Consider the following 26,890-nt stretch of genomic DNA (forward strand, 5'->3'; position numbering starts at 1 on the left):
TCTTAATAACTAACTGCAATGTTTGCTAATGACTGATGACTATCACCGTGTTGCATTCATTTCTCTTACGCGCCTTACGCGCCGGCCCACCATTTCTCTCCACTAATACTAGCAGTGAATATTTTAGCAGCCGATGGCCACATCCTTAGTCTTGGACTGACTTGTTTGGTGTGCGCAACAGAAAATATCTCGCTTTCAGAGAACAAGAAAAATGGGTTTATTTGCATTACACTTATTCATTTGTGCAGTTATGCAGTGTCTGCTAAGTCAATGTTCAAGAAAAAATACTAACTTTTATTAAAATGTTCTATTATTTTATGTTAACGATAACTCATTCATTTCAGCCCCTTGTATTAAGCATGTTTCTATCGAAATAAACCTGTTTATATGAAAATTGAAGCTTTTTTGTTTTTGCGGCCCACATACACTTAAACCTTGTTTATTTGGCCCATGTTAGCTTTTGAGTTTGACCTGCTTGTTCTGGAGTACTTATACATCTTCCATAAGGTTCCCCAACAATTACATAATGAGTTGAGTAAACGCTACCATGAAAGAAACACACACACCCTCTTGTGTGTGAGCTCCATGTGGCCATTTAAAAAAAATTTTCCAAATATATAGTAAAGTCCTGGAAATTAATGACCATTTGTGCCATGTATCAAAAAAAGCAATGAGGCCCGGCCGGTGTGGCTCAGTGGTTGAGCATCGACCTAGGAAACAGGTCAGTTTGATTCCCGGTCAGGGCACATGCCTGGGTTGTGTGCTCAGTCCCAGTAGGGGATGTGCAGGAGGCAGTGGATCAATGATTCTCTCTCATCATTGATGTTTCGCTCTCTCTCTTAAATAAATATAAATATATATATATTTTAAAAAGATGCATTGAATAGGTTATGATTTTCACCGTCAAAAATCCACTCCACAGTTTAAGAATCATTTGCTCTGAGTAATGGCTGTGGAAATAAGTACCCTTAGCTTGGTTTCTTTATGGCTTCAATAAGCCACAGGATAGCCCTAGCCTGTGTGGCTCAGTGGATAGAGCGTCAGCCTTCAGACCTAAGGGTCCTGCATTCCATTCTGGTTGCAGGCTCCTCCCCAGCAGGGGCGCTGGTCAGGGTGTGAGCAGGAGGCAGCCAGTCGATGTGTTTTTCTCACATCGATGTTTCTCTCTGTCTCTCCCTCTCTCTTCTACTTTCTTTAAAAACCAATGGAGAAGCCTTAGCTGGGTTGGCTCAGTGGCTACAGCTTTGTCCTGTGGACTGAAGGGTTCCAGGTTCAAATCCGGCCAAGGGCACATGTGGGGGGCATGCAGGAAGCAGCCAATTAATAATTCTCTCTCATCACTGATTTTTCTATCTCTCCCTCTCCCTTCTACTCTGAAACCAATACAAATCAAAATATTTTGCCCTGACAGGTTTGGCTCCGTGGATAAAGCATCGGCCTGCGGCCTGAAAGGTCCCAGGTTTGATTAAAGTCAAGGACATGTACCTTGGTTGCGGGCACATCCCCAGTGGGGGGTGTGCAGGAGGCAGCTGATTGATGTTTCTCTCTCATTGATGTTTCTAACTCTCTATTCCTCTCCCTTCCTCTCTCTCTAAAAAAATCAATAAAAAAAGCCCTGACCGGTTTGGCTCAGTGGATAGAGCGTTGGCCTGCGAACGCAAGGGTCCCGGGTTCGATTCCAGTCAAGGGCCTGTACCATGGTTGCGGGTACATACCGAGTAGGGGGTGTGCAGGAGGCAGCTGATCAATGTTTCTCTCTCATCGATGTTTCTCTCTCTTCCTCTCTGTAAAAAATCAATAAAATATATTTTTAAAAATCAAGAAAAATATATTTAAAAAAAATAAAAATATTTTTAAAAATTAAAAATAAAAAAGTCAATGGAACAAATATCCTTGAATGAGGATTAAAATAAATAAACACGTTTACCATTAAAACACACACACACACACACACACACACACACACAGCTACAGGATAAAGGGCTTATGGCTCCTGGGGCTCCCACCCAGGGGCCAGGTGAACATCACTGCGTGGTTACCTGTTTCACCGCCCACACTAAGATGATGCTTTTGCTGGGTCCCTACAGACACGACCCCATGGTTTTAACTACAAACATCATTTTAAGTAGCAATGCCGGGGTTTACAGCCGAGAAAACTTACCGAAATCTGTTTTAAATCTTCGTCGTGTACTAACTGGAGTGGCTGGATAAAGGTTTCCTTGACGTTAATATCAAAGGATTCTTTCACCTCCGCCATCAGCTTCATGGCCTTGCCCATATCGATCAGCGCGCCGCCTGGGACAGAAACACAAATAAAAAGCGTTCCTTCACGGAGCGCCCAGAGGTGGGTGGCACTATTCACTTCTTGCCCAAGATTTGTGGGGTGATCCTTTATTTAACAAGGTCTTTGCTCAGGGACTGACTTGGAAAAGAATAAAAATAAAAACTTTCTTTTTTAAACAACATTTTTATAGATTTCAGAGAGGAAGGGAGAGGGAGAGAGAAACATCAATGATGAGAATCATGGATGGGCTGCCTCCTGCACGGCCCCCACACAACCCAGGCATGTGCCCTGACTGGGAATTGAACCGTGACCTCCTGGTTCATAGGTCAAATCTCAACCTGAGTATAAGAATTATAATAACTAAAATCCCTTTTTGTGTGAAATATTGTTTATTGCATGTAATATTATTATATTTAAGATAGTTTTTCTTGAATAATTGGTGCTTATTGCGTGTAACATTATTATGTTTAAAATAGTTTTTCTTGAGATACTTACTGCATGAAACATTATTATATTTAGAAGAGTTTTTCTTGAAAAAAATGGAAAAAGAAAAAGAAACTCAACAACTGAGCCAGCCAGCCTGGCTAAAAATAAAAACCCTACATTTCTTCTCTACTTCCTTTCCTCCTTTTCATCAAACTCACCTGGCAGCCTACAGGCCGAGGCACTTCCCCTTCTGGCCACTAGATGGAGATAAACCTCAATTTTTTTTTGTATTTTTTTTTTTGTAACAAAACAAAACAAAACAAAACAAAACAAAACACGCCCTAACTGGTTTGGCTCAGTGGATAGAGCATCAGCCTGTGGACTGAAGGGTCCCAGGTTCGATTCCAGTCAAGGGCACGTACCTGGGCTGCAGGCTTCTTGGGCGGGCCCGGGCCCTGATTGGGGTTCATGAAGGAGGCAACCAATCAACTGTTTCTCCAACATCGATGGTTCTCTTCTCTCCCTCTCTCTTCCACTCTCCCTAAAAATCAATGGAAAAAATATCCTCAGGTGAGGATTAGCAAAAACAAACAAACAAAACAAAAAAACCATCTCCCTGCAGGCCTGCGTGGCTCAGGGGTTGAGCATCAACCTAGGAACCAGGAGGTCATGGTTCAATGCCCGGTCAGGGCACATGCCTGGGATCCCCAGTAGGGGGCGTGCCAGAGGCAACCGATCCATGATTATCTTTCATCATTGATGTTTCTCTCTCTCTCCCCCTCCTTTCCTCTCTGAAATCAATCCTAAAAGAAAAGTGAAGAGAAAAGGAAGGCTTCATGTATAAACTACGGGCGACAGGGGCCGCCCGCCCTCCAGGCCTTGCGCACTCACCGAAGGTGGAGTCCTCGCCCAGCTCGTGGCCGTACTTGAGCATGCAGTCACCCAGCAGGCCCTCCGGCTGCGGGCACTCCGGGGCGTTCCCCCGATTGTGGATCTTTGACACCGGGACCAGCATGCCCTGCTTCACTCTGTGTGCTTCAAGACAGGGTCATTTGTAATTCCTTCCAGGGACAGGCACAGTGTATGCAACAAATGCAGCCGGCAAAACTGAGGGCACCCTCGGCGATATGTCAGAGACCCGAGGTGCCAAAGGGCCTCGGTGACCTATTTAGTCTTTCCCCTGATTGGCATATTCATCACCTAGATGGGTGCACAGTGGTTGGTTGCTGAGTCACGTGAGAAACGGAAATTGTGCACACATTACAACCAGGCTGTATCAGGACCTCTCTCTCTCTTGCTCTTCCTCTCTCTCTCAAAAGTAATTTATCTCTAGCCTGTATGGCTCAGTGGATAGGGCATCGGCCTGCGGACTGAAGGGTCCCGAGTTAAATAACTGGTCAGGGCACATGCCCGGGTTGCAGGCAGATCCCGTGTGGGGCGTGCAGGAGGCCGCTGTCCATGATTCTCTCTCATCATTGATGTTTCTGGCTCTCTCTCTCCCTCTCCCTTCCTCTCTGAAATCAATAAGAATAGATTTTAAAAAGTAAACAAGCCGTAGCCAGTCTGGCTCAGTGGATACAGTGTTGGCCTGCGGACTGAGGGGTTCTGGGTTCGATTCTGGTCAAGGGCACGTACCTTGGCTGCAGGTCCCCGGTCCTGGTCGGGGTGCGTGCAGGAGGCAACGGATCAATGTGTCTCTCTCACATCGATGCTTCTCTCCCTCCCCTTCTCCCTCTCCCTTCCTCTCTGAAATAAATAAAAATATATTTAAAAAAACACACCCAAAACCACATTTCAAGATTGGGACCCCAAAGAGTTGTTTCTAGATCACATCAAGCGAGGGCCCAGCCGCTGTGGGTGGTCAGCGTGGGTCACCATGAATGGGGAACAGGACAGTTTCAGACGTTGTCCCACGTTACCTGGATTGGGCTGAATGTATTCCGTGGCTTTCAAAAGGATTTCTGAAACAGCTTTATTGGTGAGATCTACTTTCTAAAAAAAAAAAAAAAAAAAAAAAAGCACATAAAATGTTGGTGAGTGACAAGCGATGAATTCCCAGGAAAGGACACAGAGACGTGATTTTCACCCGTAATAAAGGGAAGGACACGGAGGACCTGTGGGGCCCCAGGGATGCTCCACACAGGAGACCAGGGACAATGTCACAATCATTTCTGTTAAGGGTCCTGACGTGCCCTGGCCGGGTGGCTCAGTGGGTTGGAGCGTCATCCTGGACACCGAAAGGTCACGGGTTCAATCCCTGGCTAGGGTGCATATGGGAGGCAGGGAGATGTTTCTCTCACATTGATGTTTCTCTCTTACTCTCCCTCTTCCTTTCTCTCTAAAAATCAATAAGACATATCCTTGGGTGAGGATTAAAAGAAACACGTTTTAAAAAGATATATATATACTAGAGGCCTGGTGTAGGACGTTTGTGCACGGAGGGGGGCGGGGCCTCAGCCCAGCCTGCACCCTTTCACAGGCTGGGAGCCCTCGGGGGATGTCTGACGGGGGCTTAGGCCCCCTAAGCTGGCAGTCAGACATCCTAAGTGCTGCCAAGGAGGTGGGAGCGGCCGCTGCACTCACCAGCTGTGAGCCCGGCTTCCGGCTGAGTGGCACTCTCCTGTGGGAGCGCACTGAACACCAGGGGCAGCTCCTGCGTTGAGCGTCTGCCCCCTGGCTGTCAGTGCGTGTCATAGCGACCGGTCGTTCTGCCATTTGGTCAATTTGCATATTACCCTTTTATTATATAGGATCTTTTTGTTGATTTCAGAGAGGAAGGAGAGGGAGAGAGAGATAGAAACATCACTGATGAGAGAGAATCATGGATCGGCTGTCTCCAGCATGCTCCACACAGGGGATCGAGCCCATAAGCTGGGCGTGTGCCCTGACCAAGAATCAAACCATGACCTGGTTCATAGGTTGATACTCAACCACTGAGTCACCAGCCAGGCAAAACACATTAAAAAAAAAAAAGAGGAGTCCCATCGTACTTCCCCAATGCTGTCACAGGCATGAACGTTCCCCACAACTGTCACAACAGAAATGCCAGGTGAGCAGCGCTCTGGCTGTCACCCTGTGTCATAGTCAGGAAAGGCGAACCCGCCCCCCCAGGCCCTCAGGCCGGTTGCAGGGCAGCGCCAGGATCTGGGGATGCGTCACACAGCTGTCATGCCCAGGGGACACAGCCAGGGCTTCCACGTGGGGCCTCAATATGTATCCATATGAGGATCTTGGCCCAGAAATACACTCTGATCCTCCAAGGCGCATAACCACATGCTGGGGCTTTTTAATTGCTTGCCAAGACTGCCCATCTTGCCCAGCCGGTGTGCCTCAGTGATTGAGCGTCGGCTTATGAATCAGGAGGTCACAGTTTGATTCCTGGTCAAATTTGAGCCCACGACCCAGGTCAGGGCACATGCCTGGGTCATGGGCTCGATCCCCAGTGAGGGGTGTGCAGGAGGCAGCCAATCCATGATTCTCTTTCATCATTGATGTTTCTATCTCCCTCTCCCTTCCTCTCTGAAGTCAATAAAAATGCATATCTTATATAATAAAAGCCTAATATGCAAATCGACCAAACGGTGAAACAACTGGCGGAATGACCAGTCGCTCTGATGCGCACTGACCAGGGAGCAGATGCTCAATGAAGGACCCCCAAGCCAGCCAAGGGGGGTGCCAGTGGAGGGCCCCCCCATCCCCCAATCACCCCACAGATCAGCCCCATTCTCCAGCCAGGCCTAGGGACCCTAACCGTGCACAAATTTTGTGCACAAATTTTGTGCACAGGGCCTCTAGTATATAGTGAGCATTCTGAATTTTGTCCACTAGAGGGAACCAGTGAGCCATATCCAAGCTCCTTCATAATCAAGGGTCCTCATTTGGGCTTAGACCTGGGGAAAAACTGCCTTTTGGGTCCCAGGATCCACTCCTGTGTAAGCATCCTAGACTCTACTCTCTTCCCAGTATCGGTGTGTCTCATCTCACAACTACAGTCAAATTGGTTTCCTTTTTAAAAATGTTTCCCCTAGATTTCTTTCTCTCTTTTTAAAAGAATTCGTTATTATTGAAATCATTACATATGTCCCCTTTTTCCCCCATTTCCCCCCTCCAGCCCACTGCTGCCCCCCGACCCAGACCCTCACCACCCCATTACCTGTGTCCCTGGGCCATGCATAGACGCATGCAAGGTCCCTGTCTGATTACCTCCCACCACCCCCCTCCCTGCCTTCCCTCCAAGGTTCCACACTCTGCTCCATGCTTCCATGTCCGCATCCACTCCGATCCTCAGTTTGGTATTTTGTTACTTAGACTCCACATAGGAGTGAGGTCACGTGATGACACGCACACTCTTCACACAATTGACATTAAAATGCTCTTACCTTTTCCAGGTCAAGAAAGTGGTCATCTAGTTTCGTGCCTTCAATGCCATTTATTTTTTCACTAATTAGCTGCAGAAATAAAGACAAATAAGTATAACATACAAGGATTTGTGATCACAGTATCTGACGCAAATTCTCTCTCTCTCACAGATACACACAAACACACAAACACACACACACACACACACACACACAACACTCTGAGATTCAGCCTGTTTTTCTTTTGGTTTGTTCATTGTTTTTTAAATGTATTTTTATTGGCTTCAGACAGGAAAGGAGAGGGAGAGAGAGAAACATCAATGATGAGGGAGAACCATGGATCAGCTGCCTCCTGCACGCCCCACACTGGGGATAAAGCCCCCAACGTGGGCATGTGCCCTGACCAGGAATTGAATCCAGACCCCCTGGCTCAACAGTCCACACTCAAATACTGAGCCACGCCAGCCAGGACTGTTTGATTTTTTTTTTTAACTCAGTCCTTTATGAACATCAATGGAAGGAGTAACCATACCTGAGGACATAGGAAGGTACACAATGTTACTCGCTCAAAAGATGTTTATCTTCTCCTACTGTAGGTGAGAGCACATGGAAGGGGCTCCAATAGAAACAAAACCAGGATTGCCCGTCTGGTGTGGCTCAGGGGTTAAACGCCGACCTAGGAACCAGGAGGTCACGGTTCGATTCCCGGTCAGGGCACATGACCAGATTACCGGCTCAATCCCCAGTGGGGGGCGTGCAGGAGGCAGCTGATCCATGATTCTCTCTCATCATTGATGTTTCTCTCTCTCTCCCTTCTTCTCTGAAATCAATAAAAGTACATTTAAATAAAAGCACACCAACAAAATAAAACAAAAACCAACCAAAAATAAAACAAATAAGAGGGACCCTTGTCATCTCGGAAGCCAGGGTTCCATCAAAGAGTCGCTATGAAGTATGGTAGCCATACTTGGGTAAAAATTGCTGTTTAATATTTTAACCTTGCTGTTTTGGGTTCTGTACTCATTTAAAAGTTATTTTGATTTTCTGAACTTATGTATACTATCCCAATACTCCATTGATGATGGTTTGAATATCCCATTGATTGTGATCTCACTGGTCATCGAAGCACATTCCTGGGATCCAAGACAGATCAATGATCCTATATTGCCTCAGGACCTACAGAGAGTGCATGCCTGTTGACGCAGTGATCCCAGAATCCGGACAGCACAATTATTCTAAATTATCCAGGTGGTCCATCCCAGATAATGTGTTTCTGTTGATTCAGTGATTCGTAGATACTTTAGATAACTAACTTGCTCAGTTTCACTTCTGTAAAATCACGAAACAGGTTCCTCATTCCAGACACAAAGATGTAATCGATACTTTTGTGATATTCTGCCAATATAAGCCAGAGGTGGCAAACTGTTCGGGGCTGCGAGATTTGGAGCGTCAGCCCCTCGTATGCCGCCGGCCTTTAATAAATGACTCCATAATTCGACTTTTTTGAGGCGTCCTTTGTAAGATGGGGGTTACACCACAACAGCTATAAAGGCATTCAAGTCAAGTACAAGGAGGGGCAATGAAAACAATGGAAGAGACCAGTCCTGGATTCATACTATTGCAAACACCCCCAGCAATGGGCATTTTGTGGACTCCCAGGGGGGATTCTGGGAACCTGCAGAGGGAGTGGGGGTGGGGATCACCCGGGGCCTGGCTCCCAGGAGGCGGGGCATCTGAGCCGGCTGGTTCAGGAAGGAGAGCATTTCAAGGGCAGCCTGGAGGGCAAGGCCTCCCAGCAGGAGGAAAAACAAGTCTGTGAGGCAGAGTTTCTGGATCTTGGCACTTGGATACTTAGACCAGAAGATTCTTTTATTTTTTATTGATTTCAGAGAGGATGGGAGAGGGAGAGAGAGAGAGATACATCAGTGATGAGAGAGAATCAGGGATCAGATGCCTCCTGCATGCCCCACACTGGGGATCCAGGCATGTGTCCTGGCCAGGCATGGAACCCAGGACCCTTGTCTGCAGGCTGACGCTCTAGCCACTGAGCCACACCAGCGAGGGCTGCACTGATATTTTAAATCTCCGTTTCGGCTGGAAAGGCCGAAAGGTCTGTAGCCGCTGCCTTGGCCTCACACCCTGTGTCCCAGGTCAGGAGACGCACCTGCCCCCAGAGAGCCCTCAGAGCGCCCAGGGCCAGCAGGGAGCCCACCCTCTCCCTCCCCATCTGACCCTCCTGGAGGACCATCTCCCAGAAGGGCAGCCCTGTCCACCCGGGGCCCCCAGCCGGAACCCCGACCTCACCCCGGCAGCATCAGGGAAGGGGAGAGGTGGAGGGCAGAGAGGGCCTGGGCCTGGGACTGAGGCACCAAGAAGAGCAGCCGCTCGTCCCAGCAGCTTTCCAGGAGCCCATTGGTGGGAGGCGCAGGGTGAGGCCTCAGGAATGTGCATTCCACAGGACGTCCCTCACCTGGTTCCAGCAACATTGGGGGCTGTGGGGAGGGAGGGCCCAGTGCAGGTCCAGGGGTGCAGGGATAGGGCAGGTTTTACGGGGTGAGCCCTGCCGTGGCCGGAAGAGGCTGCAGGATTGGAATACAAATCGGCTTCTCCACACACACCAGGGTCCAGACCCACCAGTGTCCGCACACACCAGTGTCCACACCCACCAGCGTCCGCACACCCCAGTGTCCACACACCCCAGTGTGCACACACACCAATCTCACGCCTCCAGGCCAGTTTTCGTTTCCTCAGCACAGAACACCCTTCCTCCTTTCCCAGCCCCCAGCCCCCAACCCCCAGCCCCCAATTGCTCCTCCTCCTTCATTCTCCCAAACATCGCCTCCTCCTCCGGGAAGCCCTCCAGGACGCCCCAGCTTTGTCCTCTGCTAACCTCTGTGTGTGCGTGGGGGCGTGTCTAACACTATGGACTCGTCCGTCTAGGCGTCCCCCCACCTGGGTCCAGGCCGGGGCGACCTGGAGAGACGAAGGGGGAGGAAGGACGGCGGTGGGGAGCCCTGGCCCGGAGGGAGGCGCAGTCCAGCGGGCCCATCGCTAGGCGCACGCGCGAGGAGCCCCGGGCCCGAGGGGGGCAGGACGCAGGGCCCCCGACCCCCCTAAGCCCGCGGGGACCCCGCACTCCCTGCGTCCTCCTCCCAGCGCATGGGAAGGGGGGAGAGGCCCCAGCGGGGTCCCCGGTCGCTCCCCCTCTCCGCCCCCGGCCCCCCACTTTCTCGCCCCCGCGCACTCGTAGGCGGGCAGACCTGGAGCCCGGAGGTCCCGGAGCGTCGGGGACCCCGCCCCCCACTTTCCCGCGCCCCCACCTGGCTGGCTTTGAGTAGCTGCTTCTTCAGCCTCCCCACCGACAACGCGGCCGGGCGCCCCCGGAGCTGCGTGGTCTCTGCGCTGGGCCGGGCCTCCAGGAGGCGCCGCCCCGGGGGAACCAGGGCCGGTCCCCCCGCGCTGGGCTCCGCCGCGCCCGCCTCCAGGGCCGCGGGCACCGCTGAGGCCTCGGCCGCGGGCACGCCGGCACCGGCGCGCGCGGGCGGTTGGTAACGCCGCGTTCCCAAGCCCCACCCCCCCGCGCTGCCCATTGGCCAAGTCCCGGCGCATGCAAATGAGGCCGCTGGCTCCGCCCCCGCCACATTGTTGCGTGGAAACACGGAGGACGCCCAGCGGCGGGGAAGACCCGCCTAGGAAGCTGGGCCCCGGGTCAAGGTCGGTGGTGCGGGGAGCGGGGTCACGCAGCGCTTCGGGTCGCGCACAAGCTGAGATGCGCCCCGCTGTGTGATGGCCGTGGGTGGGGAGACGGGCACCCCTTATCCGCGCTTCTGGGACTTAACCTGGTTTCACTCACAGGCAACAGTGCCCCCCTCTGGCGCCGTTGGGAAAGGGACGCTCCAAGAGGCGCCTGTGGGGGGAGCAAACAGACCCAGGGACCCGCCTTGGGAGGAAGAGGCCCAGGGCTGCTGGGCGGTTCCTTCTGTCCCCATGCCATGCTCTGGGCGCCATCTGCCTGGAGTCCCGACTACTAGTCAGCGTCTGATCAATATCGCGCTCGTCTTCAAATAAGCTCCCCAAACCCGTACACCTGATCGATTCTGCATTTGCAGGAATTTGTGGAAAGAAGATAGTCTGTTGGGAGCCTGGCAACCACCAGGCTCTCTGGGCTCAGAATGCACTGTACCCCTTGCCCAGCCCGGAGGCCAGGTGCCCTCCAGATGCCTGTGTGATCTCGGGGCTCAGTCCCCAGTGCTCACTCCTGCCAGTTCCCTTGTCATTTACAGGACTTCCCCTTCCTGTCCACAATGCTGTCCTCTGTCTTCTAGTCTGTTCTTCCTCTGAGCAATGTTAGGAAAAGTTAGAATCCTGCCTCAGAAAATGTCCCTCTTTTTTCACAACCATCTATGGCCCCAGCGTTCTGAGAATGAAAGTAAAACTCCTCACGCAAAACCACACCTCACCTCTTTGTTGCCTTTAGACCCACAACAGGCCCGGATTCCCGAATCCTCCCCGCTCAGTGTCACCATCACGTCCTCACAAGGCGGCCCTGCAGCCTTCCACCCTCTTCCCCATCACCCACGTGTCACCACCAGGGACTCACCATTCTGGACGCTGGGACCTGGGCGGCAGGACCTGAGCGGCGCCGGCCCCCAGGCTGGAGGGTTCAGGGGGTCAGGCTGCGGGAACGCTGTGAGCAGAGAGGATCCGGGAGGCACGGGGACCCCGATCTCGGTCTGTTGGGCTCCAGGGGCCTCAGACACACCCTGCACCGCAGGCAGCGGCCTCCCAGGCCTCCTTCTCCTCAGTCCAGTGCCCTAAAGCCTGGGACTCTGTGAACAAAGACTTAAAACGTTAAAATGACCACCACAAGGAAGAAGGCTGAAGTCCAAATGCCCTTTAGCTCCGCCCACATGAGTGCAGTTCCTTCTGGGTAATGTAGTTTTCTCAAGCGCCCAGGGGAGTACTAGCATCCCAGCCAATGACTTAGGTCAATGGTCAGCAAACTGCGGCTCTTTGACCCCTTGAGTTTTTAGCAAAGACCAGCTTAGGAGTACCCTAATTAAGTCAATAACAATGTACTTACCTATATAGTTTAAGTTTAAAAAATTTGGCTCTCTTACCGAAACCGGTTTGGCTCAGTGGGTGGAGCTTCGGCCTGAGGACTGAAAGGTCCCAGGTTCGATACCGGTCAAGGGCATGTACCTTGGTTGCGGGCACATCCCCAGTAGCGGGTGTGCAGGAGGCAGCTGGTCGATGTTTCTCTCATCGATGTTTCTAGCTCTCTGTCCCTCTCCCTTCCTCTCTGTAAAATATCAATAAAAAAAAATATATATATATATATATTTTTAAAGTGGCTCTCAAAAGAAATTTCAATCGTCATTCTGTTGATATTTGGCTCTGTTGACTAATGAGTTTGCCCACCACTGATAGGTGAATAAAGGTGTTGTGGCCCAGCAAGTGAGCCTGGGGTGGTACTAGATTGGACAGAGACCTGACTAACTGGAGCAGAGTAACAGATCTCTGAGGGGAGGAAGGTGAGGAGGAATGCAAGAGATCCACCAGAGAATATATACAGAGGGGGAAATGGGAGACATTGATAATACTATCAACAATAAAAAATATATGTATTTTCGTAAACTTTAAAATAATGTAGCCCAGCTGGTGTAGCTCAGAGGTTGAGCCTCGACCTATGAACCGGGAGTTCATGGTTCTTGTTATTTTATTTTTTTAAAATCATTTATTGTTTAAAATAAAGAGGTGAGGCCAGGGTCTCCAACAAACTTTATTTTTTCTGCCAATGATTTCAGCCACAGAAAACAGCTATGGAGGCCTTGAGAATGCCTGTAAGCAAACATCACACAAGCCACAGACCTTTGATCATTTTTGGAAAATGTTCAGGACACTTTTCCTCCAGTTTTCTGCAGTCTTTCCCACTCACTGTGAATACAGTGTTTCTGTCATCATGGTGGATCCATTTAAACCTCAGAGTCTTACAACAAATGACACCAGTCTGTGAGATTGCATTCTTAATGGCACATGGCTCCTTTGCAGTCCGTGGGGAGGAGTTCCCCTAAACATTGCTGATACGTGTGTAACACATACTACGAACGGAACGTAATTCCTATTGTGAACAGAAGAACAGCAAAATCCGCCTCTTTTGGGTGGCCAATGACATCACCAATAACCCAGGTACGGGGATGTAAATTAAAACTGCCAAGTCACGCCGTCTTTCTTTCAAGGCCTTGGACAGCAATGCACAAATAAGCAGGTTGTGGACAAAGAGGGATTTTCTGCCATCATGCTCTCCCTTCTGAAGCACTGAAGGTTTGACGGTCCCCACAATATCTGTTCACATTTACATGCTGACAGATCACAACAGTGCTTTCAAATCATGGCACGCAGTAAATAGAACCAACACAATGAAAGGTACAACAACAACAACAACAACAAAAAACACCTTTACGGCCGAAACCGGTTTGGCTCAGGGGATAGAGCGTCGGCCTGCGGACTGAGGGGTCCCGGGTTCGATTCCGGTCAAGGGCATGTACCTTGGTTGCGGGCGCATCCCCCGGTGGGGGGTGTGCAGGAGGCAGCTGGTCGATGTTTCTCTCTCATCGATGTTTCTAGCTCTCTATCCCTCTCCCTTCCTCTCTGTAAAAAATCAAAAAAAAAAAAACAAAAAAAAACCCACCTTTACTGAAATATCATAAATGAGAGCCAGTGGGGCTCAGATTGTTGAACTAGAACATAAGCCAATCATCACAGCATAATGTGAGAACCACCTTAAGAGGGGCTACTTCTTTGCTGTACATGGGTATTCTGGACAAACCCTGAGTCAAGCCCATTCCCTAGTCAGAGAGGAAGGAAGGAAGATCCTGCCAAGTGTTCAGAGTATTTATTGATGTATTGACTTATTTACAAATCTGTGGCTTTATTTAAATTTCACCAGTTGTTCCTTTATAAAAAAAAGAATTTTATTATTTATTTTACAGAGAGGGAGAGGGAGAGAGAGGAACATCAATAATGAGAGGCAATCATTGATCAGCTGCCTCCTGCATGCACCCCACTGGGGATCAAGCCTACAAACCTAGCATGTGCCCTTGACTGGAATCAAACCCAGGACCCTTCTGTCTGCAGGCCAACACTTTATCATCCACTGTGCCAAATTTCCTAAAGTGTGTTCAGAGTATTGAGAATTTATTCAAGCACAAGAGAGCATGCAGGGTTTGTGACTGATTCACACTGTTCGTGTGAGCCAGGTGGTAGAGAAATCACTTCAGCCATAAACTCTCACAGTGATATCAATCACATAGTGGACCTGGGCAGGATAGCAAGTGTAGGTAGCTCCTTAAGGCCTCACTTGTACCTGAAGCTTATGAGGAATCTAGCAGAGTGTATGTACTGATAAAAAGGGATCATATTAAGATAAAAGTGTATCAGAGATTCTCTGTCAGTGTTGTTATTCTGGGTAAGAAAAAGGAAACATTCCCTACACATTTAAGGCCTATTTCCACTGGGAAGTCTTAGGTGTCTTATAAGACTACATTTTTTTTGGGTAAAAGACTTCCCACAATCTGTACACTCATAAGGCTTTTACCCAGTGTGAACTTGCTGGTGTTTATTGATCTCAGACTTAGTTCTGAAGGACTTCCCACATTCACTACACTTATATGGTTTTTCTCCAGTGTGAATTCTCTTATGTTGAATGAGATTGGAACTCTGAGTGAAGGACTTCCCACAAGTTGTACATTGATATGGCTTTTCTCCAGTGTGAATTCTCTGATGTTGAATGAGGGAAGAAATGCTATGGAAGGACTTTGCACAAAATGTACACTCATAGGGCTTTTCTCCAGTGTGAATTCTCTGATGTTGAACGAGATTGGAACTCTGAGTGAAGGACTTCCCACAAGTTGTACATTCATATGGCTTTTCTCCAGTGTGAGTTCTCTGATGTTGAATGAGGTCAAAAATCTTATGGAAGGACTTTCCACAAACGGTACACTCATAGGGCTTTTCTCCAGTGTGAATTTTCTGATGTTGAATGAGATTAGAACTCTGACTGAAGGACTTCCCACAAGTTGTACATTGATATGGCTTTTCTCCGGTGTGAATTCTGTGATGTTGAATGAGGGCAGAAATCTTAAGGAAGGACTTTCCACAACCTGTACACGCATATGGCTTTTCATCAGTGTGAATTCTCTGATGTTGAAGGAGTTGAGTACTCTGACTGAAGGACTTTCCACAAGCTGTACACTCATATAGCTTTTCTCCAGTGTGAACTTGCTGGTGTCTAATGACATCAGAATTAAATCTGAAGGACTTCCCACATTCACCACACTTATAAGGCTTTTCTCCAGTATGAATTCTCTGATGTTGAATGAGTTTAGAATTCTGACTGAAGGACTTCCCACAATCTATACACTCATATGGCTTTTCTCCAGTGTGAACTCGCTGGTGTTCACTGACACTAGACTTACATCGGAAAGACTTCCCACAATCACTACACTTATAAGGCTTTTCTCCAGTGTGAATGCTCTGATGTTGAATGAGTTTAAAACTCTCACTGAAGGACTTCCCACAATCTGTACACTCATATGGCTTTTCTCCAGTGTGAACTCGCTGGTGTTTATTGACCTCAGACTTACTTCTGAAGGACTTCCCACATTCACTACACTTATATGGCCTTTCTCCAGTGTGAATTCTCTGATGTCGAATCAGTTTAGAATTCTCACTGAAGGACTTCCCACAACCTGTACACTCATATGGCTTTTCACCAGTGTGAACTCTCTGGTGTTTATTGAAATGAGACTTATATCTGAAGGACTTCCCACATTCATAACACTTATAAGGCTTTTCCGCAGTGTGAATTCTCTGATGTTGAATGACGGTGAAACTGTGACTGAAGGACTTCCCACTATCTGTACACTCATGTGGCTTTTCTTCACTGTGAACTCTCTCATGCTGAATGAGGTTAAAGATTCCTCTGAAAACTTTCCTACATTTGTCACAATCATAAATCAGTTCTCCAGAACAGACACCCTGACATTCAACAACTTTCTGTGTCTTGCTGGCAGCTTCTTCACATTCAGCCCACTGGTGATCACTTTTTCCACTGAGATATTCTTGTGAAACCTCACTGCCAATGTGTTGCTCCTCAGGGTTCTGAGAGGCCTGGGGCTGGAAAAGCTCTGAGGGAGCTTGGACGTCTTCCATAACCTCCTTGTTGTTTGAAGGCACCTCTGATAAATAGAAGCTACACCTGGTAACAAATGAGGGACTGTCCATAGCTTCTTTCCAGGAGGTCTCTCCACTGACATCCTTCTGTTGCTGGTAAGGGTTTGCACTGAAACAGAAGTCTCTCACACATAAGTCACTGAAGAAGCGTTCGTGCTCAAAGTATTCCGCTTGTAACTCAGTCAGGTGCAAAATATCTTTTAACACTGAGAAACACCACTTACAGAAATGCGACTTCTGGGTGGCTGGAGCAGTCTTAGAAGCCCAGACATGTGACTCTCCTTCTACAGATACACTCTGATCAGAACAGGCCTCCTCCTCCTCCTCCTCCTTTTTATGCCAACAACCTGAAAACAGAAAAAAGGTGAGGAAATGAGTAAGGACTGTGGTGACAGGGGGAAGTTCCATTACAAAAGTGTGTGGACCATGAGACCTGGGCTCCAATGCCATTTTCAGAAAAGAAGAGATGTGAAGGAAGCATTAATAAGAGGCTTCTTTGAAGTTCTGGGCCTCTGCATGTCATAAAGGAAGGAAGACCACACCAGGAATATGACACGAAGATGGCAAGCACCACATGGAAGAGAGGTAAGACTCCCAGCCCTTCCTAAGGCTAACAGTGGTCAGCAGGGCTTGGCTGCAGGTGACACAGGCAAGCTCTGCAGAATTTTGCTTATGTCTTATTTCAAGAAAAATTCCATAAACGAGTAGCTGATGTTTGAAACCTACTTAAGCATGTATGTGTAATTCATAACACATGTGTAAGTCAGTGTTAAAGAATGCAGCAGAGGCAGCAACGCAGAGGAGCAGAGGATGTAAAAATGCCATAAAGGTGACCAAAGCCGAAAGCCAAGAAGTCACAGGAGAAATGACATGTCAGAAAGAGTAATGTAGGTCAAAGATAAGGAATAAATGTGGTGCAGCCAGTGGCACCTCCATCTGAACACTGATGGAAAAGAGCTGGTTAACTGGTATGAACGAGGGTCTGACAAGAACAGTACATGGTTCGTGCAAGTAAAGACCACAATCTGGCACAGATAGTCACCCAGGAATTTAGCTATAGGAAAGGCGTAGAAATGGAAGCCATGGTTCTGAGTATTGTCACCCTCCCAGGAAGAAACGGCAGGTGGGAGCAATTAAGTGAAAAATGTTGTAAGAGAAGTGTGTGGAGTCCATTGCTCAGGGCTCTTCACAGTGCTCAGCACTGGCAGCCATAGCACATTTGAAGACAGTGAGGAATATTTGCAGAACCCATGGACTGGTTGTGAGAGAGAGAGAGAGTGCTATGCCTGGAGAATTAAGTAAGAGAGAACATCACCTCAGGACACTAGGCGAGATGGGAAGTTCTTACCTATGGATGCAACGAGTGCAAACACTTCCAGCATCACATCGCAGTACTGACGTCTCTGAGCGTCATCAAGGAGCCCCCACTCCTCCTGAGAGAAGGCAATGGCCACGTCCTCAAAGTTCATGTCCTGTCAAAATGGGGACAGTTCAACCCATGATCAGATTCTCTTCTAATATTCCAATTCTGTCATATTCTTAACTCACCACATCCATCTGCTCCCTCGACTCCCTACATCATAGAAGATACCAGGCTTTGGTACCATAAAATTCAATCTATCCTGATATTCCTACTGATGCTGTGTCTTCCACAACAATAAGGGAGTTGAGCAAATAGAAGATACCTGTGCTCTGGGCCTCAATGTGAGTCACACTGCCCCTTCTCAATAACAGTGGGTGCCAGGAACTTCGGGCAATGAGAGCTGTTGCACATAAAGGGAGTGTGAGTGATTTGGAACTGGTCTTGTCGGGTAATATGCTTGTTTTCTCTCAGTTTTCCCTCCAAGACACCAAAAAACATGGCATCACTCTTCACCCTTCTGACTCCAAACCCAGATTGTTGAGGCCATAACATTTCACTGCATCACTTTTCGTCACATCATTCTTTGAACCACACTCCTCTCATGCAGCTTCATTCCAAGGGGAACAACCTCACTGGTAATACGAAAATGCTGGGACAAGGACAGGTGGTTTCCTAATTAGCTTCTTCTTTCAAAATTCTAATTTACCACCTCTATGATGTATTTCCCCCTATTCATCTCCCTTCCTCATGCCAGTGGAGGTTTTCAAGCACAGGTGACACTGATGTATGCTATCTCATTCCTATTGATCACTGGGCAGCCCTCAACAAAAAAACGGCAGTTGAGAGAGAGAGAGAGAGAGAGAGAGAGAGAGAGAGAGAGAGAGAGAGAATAATGTAAGCTCTTCATCTGGCATGTAGAACCACAACAACTTCCCTTTTCAGGAATTACCCTAAAATTCCCCATATCATACCATCCAGTCCCCACCAGAAATGGACTCACCCTTCTTTCCTTCTTATGTTAATGTCAAGGCCCTGCAGCCATAAACTCACATATCCTCTCCAAAGTGCACAACATTTTTTCCTACCACACCTGTCTCACACCTGCTGCACTCCAGTATCTTAAGCACCCATAGTCATCTCCTTGGCCTCATACTCATTATTGAGCAGGTATGACCCAGAGAATGCCTAGAAAATTCAACCTGGGTGATGGACTACCCATAATGTCCTAGTTCACAACCATAGAGGAAGTGTGTCCTGCTCTGAAGGTCTCCATCCCTGATTGTTTTTTTCCCTCCCACCTCACCTAACGTGAACCACATCAGATCTCAGATATTCAGAGCCCACCTTCACTGTCACTGCACTTGATGTCTTCTCTTCACCAGTCTCAGCCTTTCATCACTTAAATCCCATCACTTGTGGTCCCTTGCCCATGTGCCCGCAACCAAGGTACATGGGCAAGGGACCTAAACATGCCCAGTGAGCTCAGAGATGACCACTCATGCCCCTAAGCAATTCCCTAAACTGACTGCAACAACCCAGCCACAGTGATGGTAATAAAAAAAAAACACACAAAAAAACCCTGGTAAGTGTTTAGAGAAGAACATAAGCACCAACCACAGTCTCATTTTGTGTAAAATACTCTTTGGCATCCAATTCCAAACAAACACACAAACAAACAAACAAAAAGAAGGTGATCTACAACTCCTATGTGGTCTGTACATTTCCCACTACATTTCAGGAAGTCTTCCTATTGAACTGCTCATCAGAATTCTAGATGCTCTTGACCTGCTCTCTGAAATACCCTAACAGGCCAGAAAATAAACGTTTTTGTATCTCCTATGAACAGAACACTTCCTACTATGAATTTCTCCATCTGAGTTGATGGTGTTTCCATACATTCCGGTGCAAAATCCAAGCCTTAATTTCAAGTGTGACTACTACCTCTCAGCCTCTCTCAACCCCAACATTAGAAAATCCAGGTGGCCGCACCTCAATCACCGATCCAGAACGCAACCGCTACTGCCGTCTCCACAGCCACCATCATGAGCCGGTTACCATCACACGCACCCCATCTATCACAGCGGCTTCCTTCCTAGTCTTTCTGCCTCCTCCCCACAGGCATATTGTTCATCATGCTGCAGCCACCAGGCGTCTAGTGAGACCCGGTTCAGACCACCGGCCACCACGGCTGCAAATCTGCCACACTCCCATCACCTGCAGAGCAGACTCCAAAGTTGTCACAAAGCTCCTCTAGATCTGATTTTTCCCCATTTTTAATAATTCCCTCTTTTTATTTATTTTATTTTTAAAGACTTTTTTTTTTTTTTTATTGATTTTTTACCAAGAAGGGAGAGGGAGAGGGAGTTAGAAACATCGATGAGAGAAACATCGATGAGAGAAACATCGATCAACTGCCTCCTGCACAGTCCCTACTGGGGATGTGCCCGCAACCAAGGTACATGGCCTTGACTAGAATCGAACCTGGGACTCTTCAGTCTGCAGGCCGACACTCTATCCACTGAGACAACCTGGTTAGGGCTACCTCCCTCTTTTAAAAAAGAGAATACCTGCAAGTCTCTAAACTAGTTTGGTCTTTACTCCATGTGTTTACACATTCTGGGAGGATCTCCAACATTTACAGGGAACTCATACAGCTTAACAAAAGGAAGATAAACAACCCAATCAAAAAATGGGCAAGGGACCTAAATAGAATCAAGAAACATATGAAAACATGCTCAAACTCACTAATTATCCGAGTGATGCAAATCAAAACGACAATGCGGTACCATCTCACACCTGTCAGAATGGCTATTATCAACAAACGACAAGTGCTGGTGAGGATGTGGAGAAAAAGGAACCCTCGTGCACTGCTGGTGGGAATGCAGACTGGTGCAGCCACTGTGGAGAACAGTATGGAGTTTCCTCAAAAAACTAAAAATGGAGCTCCCATTTGACCCAGTGATCCCACTTCTAGGAATATATCCCAAGAAGCTAGAAACACGAATCAGAAAGGACATATGCACCCCGATGTTCATAGCAGCACAATTCACCATAGCTAAGATCTGGAAACAGCCTAGGTGCCCGTCAGCAGATGACTGGATCAGAAAACTGTGGAACATCTACACAATGGAATACTACGCTGCGCTAAAAAAGAAGGAATTCCTACCATTTGCAACAACATGGATGGAACTGGAGAGCATTATGTTAAGTGAAATAAGCCAGTCAGAGAAAGATAAATATCACATGATCTCACTCATCTATGGGAAATAAGGAACAACATAAACTGATGAACAAAAACAGACCCAGTGACAGGGAAGCATCGATCAGACTGTCAAACCTCAGAGGGAAGGTAGGGGATTGTGGGGGTAAGGGAGAGAGATCAACCAAAGGACTTGGATGCACGCATTTAAGCCTAATCAGTGGTCACAGACAACAGGGTGGGTGGGGGCATGAGTGGGTGGGTTTGGGAAGGTATTGCGGGGATGAGGACAAATATGTAATACCTTAATCAATAAAGAAATTAAAAAACCCACACATGTATCTGTAGAAAAAACAGCACAATAATGCCAGCAGTTTTATTTATAAAACCCCAAACGTGAAAATAAACAAAACCATAGACAGATCAAAGGATAAGAGGATAATCCAAATAATACAATATTTCTTAGAAACAAAAAATTAACTATTTACATAAATGTCATTGGTGAATCTCAAAATAACTGTGTAGCATGAAAAATGCCAGTGTTTCTTAAAGATTACACACCTTATAATGCCTACAAATAATGAGAAATAGGAACTAATCTATTTCAAAAGAGGTTATATCAATGCCAGCGTGGAGGGCTTGGGAAGCAGAAAGAGTATAAAAGGGTAGGAGGACCCTAGCTGGTTTGGCTCAGTGGATAATCGTTGGCCTGTGGACTGAAGGGTCCCAGGTTCCATTCCAGTCAAGGGCACATGCCAGGGTTGCGGGCTCGATCCCCAGTGGGGGCATGCGGGAGGAAACGAATCAATGATTCTCTCATCATTGATGTTTCTATCTCTCTCTCCCTCTCCCTTCCTACCTGAAATCAATAAAAAATATATTAAAAATAAAAGGGCATTAGGTAAATACAGGGTGTGGCAAATGTAGATTTAGAGTTGTTGGTATTGAAAATAATTAATAAATGATAATACAAGTATAAACGCCACCATATCCAGTGTGGTTCAGTTAATTGAGCGTCATTCCATTCAATAAAATGTCACTGGTTCAATTTCAGGTCAGGGCACATACGTTCCTGGATCCCCAGTAGTGGGCTTACAGGAGCTGGAAGATAGATGTTTCTCTCCTCCTCCCTTCCTCTCTAAAAATCAATAAAAATATCATTTAAAATATATAACATAGTTACTTAAGAACAGAGAATAAACTGTTTTGTTTTTTTAAAAATATACTTTGATTTTCCACAGAGAGGAAGGGAGAGGGATAGAGAGTTAGAAACATCAATGAGCTGCCTCCTGCACACCCCCCAGTGGGAATGTGCCCGCAACCAAGGCACGCGCCCCTGACTGGAATCGAACCTGGGACCCTTGAGTCCGCAGGCCGACGCTCTATCCACTGAGCCAAACCGGTTTCGGCAAAGAGAATAAACTGTTTTGCATACTCACAACTATAAGCCTGCTCTTGCCTCACCATGGATATGTGTAACAGAGAAGCTTATTTCACCTGTGAACGTTTCAGAGCGTTATCCGTATGTTCAAACTCACCAAATAGTACACATTAGAAAAGTACATTTCAATGTTTGCCAGGGATACATATACCTAAGTAAAGCCTGAAAAAGCAGATCCAAATAAAAACCAAGTATCCCTCTGTTGTTAGAAAATTAAGTTGAGCAGATAGAAGATACCTGAGCTCTGGACCCCCCCCCCCCACCCCATGTACGCCACACTGCCTCTAATCAATGGAGTGGGGGTCAAAAGCATAGGTTACAGGGGGATGTTGGCCATAAAGTGAGTGAGTGACTTGATACTGTTCTTCTCAGGAAATATCCTGTAGACCCTCGGGTTGTTCCTCTAAGACACCAAACACATGGCATCACACTTCACCCTCCTGACCCCATCCCCAAGCTGCTGCACATAGTTCTTTGAACAACACTTCTCTCACACAGCTTCCTTCCCAGAGGCACAACTTCAAACATAATGCAAACATGCCGTGGTGTGGATAAATTATTTCCTAATCACCTTCTTTTCCAAAATTATAGTTCACCAACTCCATAATCTATTTCTCTCTTACCCTTCTTCCTTACCTGTTGGAGACTGGGTGTAAGCCCCTGACTTGTTTCAATCTAGCTTGTTTTGATGGCACATTCCTATTGTCAGCAGACGAGTAGAATAAGAGAAACCTTTTATAGCTTATCAAAAGTCTGTAAATATTTACCGAGAACTTGGTCTCCTGACTTCTCTTAGAGATTAAGAAGAACAGAGAGTACATTCCTCTTTGTTGACGTCCCGTTCAGTATTTGTGTATAAAAGGCATTGCATAGTCAATAAAGCTAGCTGCAGTAGCTCGACTGTGCCTCTGGGAAGGAAGCTGTGTGAGAGAAGTGTTGTTCAAAGAACTATGTGCAGCAGCTTTGGGATGGGGTCAAGAGGGTGAAGCGTGATGCCATGTGTTTGGTGTCTTAGAGGAACAACCTGAGGGTCTACAGAGGTGCGGCCGGTCGATGACTACCTGCAGACTCCTCCCGATCCCACTGTCCTGTCTTTCTTTCTTTTCTCAGTTCCCACCTCCCTCCCTCAGCCCGGTTCAACCTGTCAGGCTGGCCCGGACACTTACCCGTGCCAGTGGAGATTTACAAGCCTGGTAACACTGATGTATGCTATCTCATTCCCATCAACCAGTGTTTCCTCCCAACAACAAAAGTCAGGTGTGTAGTTAAATGGCACCTAAGCTCTTAACCTAGAATGTAGCACCCAAACTCCTCTCTTTACACGCAATTACCCTAAAATTCACGTTATTGTTACATCCAGGCAACACCAGAAATAGACTCTTCCTTCATTCACTCTATGTCAATGTCATGGTGCTGTGGCCATGAATTCACATTTGCTCTCCAAGTGCACATCCCTCTTTCTACCACACCTCTCTCAAACCTGCACGTCCACAGGCCCAGCCCCCATACTCATCTGCTGGCTTTTACTTATTACTCAGCATGTGTGGCCCAGAGGATGGTTGCCAAATGGAATCAGGATCAAGTACTGCCGAGACTCTGATAGTCCACACTCATAGAGGCAGCCTTGAGTCCTGCTATGTAGGCCTCTCTCCATGACTGTTTTTTTTTTTTTCCTTCAACCTCAACTATTAAGAACAACAATGAGATCTCAGATATCCATAGCCCACCTCCTGTGATGTTGCACTTGATGTCCCTTCACTACTTACAGCCAACGTCTCTCACTTAATCTTCACTCAAGTCCCAGCCCCGATGGCCCTCTGCATCATGTCCTGTGAGTCTCACAGATGACCACTCAAGCCTCTTAGATGATCCACAAGACTGACTGCAACTCCCCACAGCCAGGCCACACCAAGAATCACAAGAAAATCCTGGTGAGAGTTTAGAAAAGTTGGTATGTCCCAGCCCTAGTCTCATCTTGTTTTAATCAGTTTTTGGCCTCGGCCACTGAAAAACCATTATCTCTCTCCCCACACTCTACATGACAACTTCTGTCCCTAAGCTGTGTTGTGACACCCACCTCCCACAAAGAGTGGCCCCAGCAAGAAAGCCAGTCCTCAGGCTCACACTGTCCCTTCTGAGCTATTATTATCATTACCAACCTGACCATGATCCCCTGTATGAAAGTGACCTACATTCCTGGCTGATGTGTCTCATTTGGTTGAGCATAGACCCATTCACTGGTCAAGTCACATGCCTGGGTTGTGGGCTGGATCCACAGTAGGGGTTGTGCAGGAGGCAACCGATCCTTGTTTCTTGCTCATCCCTGTTTCTCCATCTCTCTCTCTCTCTCACTTCATTTGTACATATAAAATCAATAAAAATATGTATGTACTTTAAGAAACATACGTGCAGGTTACTAATTCAGCTCACTGTTTACTCCAAGCTTTTGCACATTCTGGAACCTATGTCCTGGAAGAACTCTCACGCATTACACTGGTCGCCAAAAACAAGGTGCACAACATGAAGACCTAGTCGTGGCCTTAGGAGATGGGCTCAGTGTCTGTTCAAAGTCCCCAGGTCCAAGGGGGCTACTACAAGAGTGGCTGACAGTCCCAGCGCATCACTATCTCAGAGGCCACAAGTGTGTGAGACCCTGAAATAAGTCCCACAAACCCGTACACCTGATCGATTCCGCACTTGCAGGAATTTGTGGGGGGAAAATGATCTGTTGAGCCAAAACCGGTTTGGCTCAGTGGATAGAGCGTCGGCCTGCGGACTGAAAGGTCCCAGGTTCGATTCCGGTCAAGGGCATGTACCTTGGTTGTGGGCATATCCCCAGTAGGGGGTCTGCAGGAGGCAGCTGATCGATGTTTCTCTCTCATCGATGTTTCTGACTCTCTATCCCTCTCCCTTCCTCTCTGTAAAAAATCAATAAAATATATTTAAAAAAAAAAGAAAAAATGATCTGTTGGGAGCCTGGCAACCACCAGGCTCTATGGGCTCAGGCTGCTCAGTGCCCTTGCCCAGCCCGGAGGCCAGGTGCCCTCCAGATGCCTGTGTGATCTCGGGGCTCAGTCCTCAGTGCTCACTCCTGCCAGTTCCCTCATCATTTACAGGACTTCCCCTTCCTGTCCACAACCGCTGTCCTCTGTCTTCTAGTCTGTTCTTCCTCTGAGCAATGTTAGGGAAAGTTAGAACCCTACCTCAGAAAATACCCTACCTGCCGAAGCCGGTTTGGCTCAGTGGATAGAGCGTCGGCCTGCGGACTGAAGGGTCCCGGGTTCGATTCCGGTCGAGGGCATGTACCTTGGTTGCGGGCACATCCCCAGTGGGGGGTGTGCAAGAGGCAGCTGATCGATGTTTCTCTCTCATCGATGTTTCTAGCTCTCTATCCCTCTCTCTTCCTCTCTGTAAAAAATCAATAAAAAATATCTTTAAAAAAAAATACCCTACCTCTTTTTTTCACAACCATCTATGCTCCCAGCGTTTGAGAATGAAAGTAAAACTCCTTGTGCAAAACCACACCGCATCTCTTTGTTTCCTTGACACCCACAACAAGCCCGGGTTTCCGAATCCTCCCCGCTCAGTGTCACCATCACGTCCTCACAAGGCGGCCCTGCAGCCTTCCACCCTCTTCCCCATCACCCACGTGTCACCACCAGGGACTCACCATTCTGGACGCTGGGACCTGGGCGGCAGGACCTGAGCGGCGCCGGCCCCCAGGCTGGAGGGTTCAGGGGGTCAGGCTGCGGGAACGCTGTGAGCAGAGAGGCGTCCGGGAGGCAGGGGGACCCCGATCTCGGTCTGTTGGGGCTCCAGGGGCCTCAGACACACCCTGCACCGCAGGCAGCGGCCTCCCAGGCCTCCTCCTACTCAGTCCGGTGCCCTGAAGCCTGTGAATCTGTGAACAAAGACCTAAGAAGTTAAAATGACCACCGCGAGGAGGAAGGCGGAAGTCCCGCCCTAACCGGATGCACTGACACCAAAATGCCCTTTAGCTCCGCCCACAGGAGCGCAGTTCCTTCTGGGTAATGTAGTTTTCTCAACCGCCCAGGACAGTACTAGCATTCCAGTGTATGACTAGGTGAATGAAGGTGTGTGGCAGAGAGAGTGAAGCCTGGGGAGGGACTGGCTAACTGGAGCTGATTAACAGATCTCCAAGGGGAAGGAGGTGAGGAGGAATGCAAGAGATCCACCAAAGAATATATACAGAGGGGGGAAATGGGAGACATCGATAATGCTATCAACAATAAAATATATATGTATTTTTTAAATTTTAAAATAATGTATCCCAGCTGATGTAGCTCAGTGGTTGAGCCTCTACCTATGAACCAGGAGGTCATGTTTCTTTTCATTTTCTTTTTATATTATTTATTGTTTAAAGCATTACATATAGTATTACATGCAACTCCTTTTCCCCCCACTGAGATCTGCCCAGCCGCCCCCAAGCCTCAGCACATGCCCTTGTCCCCCATAGTGTCTGTGCCCATTGGTTATGCTTATATGAATGCATAGAAGTCCTTTGGTTGATCCCTTAACCCCTCCCTTCCCTGACTTCCCTCTGAAGTGTGACAGTCTGTTCAAT

At 47.8% G+C, this 26,890-nt stretch overlaps 1 protein-coding gene across 8 annotated transcripts in view; it reads right to left on the reverse strand.

Annotated features, from left to right (window-relative positions):
* LOC307094912 (endophilin-A3-like) overlaps positions 1-26,332 on the reverse strand; it is a gene marked incomplete at its 5' end in the record, with an annotated part of 109,856 nt that extends 83,524 nt beyond the window's left edge. For 4 of the 8 annotated variants that reach the window (XM_079764087.1, XM_079764086.1, XM_079764084.1 and 1 more), the window contains 7 exons: positions 2,162-2,295; positions 3,602-3,745; positions 4,630-4,702; positions 7,090-7,158; positions 11,669-11,897; positions 16,527-16,649; positions 17,651-17,665. In XM_079764087.1, the coding sequence (XP_079620213.1) occupies positions 2,162-2,295; positions 3,602-3,745; positions 4,630-4,702; positions 7,090-7,158; positions 11,669-11,671 (423 nt within the window). Of the gene's footprint in view, positions 1-2,161; positions 2,296-3,601; positions 3,911-4,629; positions 4,703-7,089; positions 7,159-11,668; positions 11,898-12,865; positions 16,650-17,650; positions 17,775-25,525; positions 25,714-25,975 lie in introns of those variants that run through there. The other 4 variants (XM_079764085.1, XM_079764079.1, XM_079764080.1 and 1 more) reach the window with 4 other exon arrangements.
* Between the last annotated feature and the right edge of the window lie 558 nt (positions 26,333-26,890).

The sequence above is a fragment of the Cnephaeus nilssonii genome (genome assembly GCF_951640355.1).
Source record: "Cnephaeus nilssonii genome assembly, chromosome: 24".
Classification (NCBI taxonomy): Eukaryota; Metazoa; Chordata; class Mammalia; order Chiroptera; family Vespertilionidae; genus Cnephaeus; species Cnephaeus nilssonii.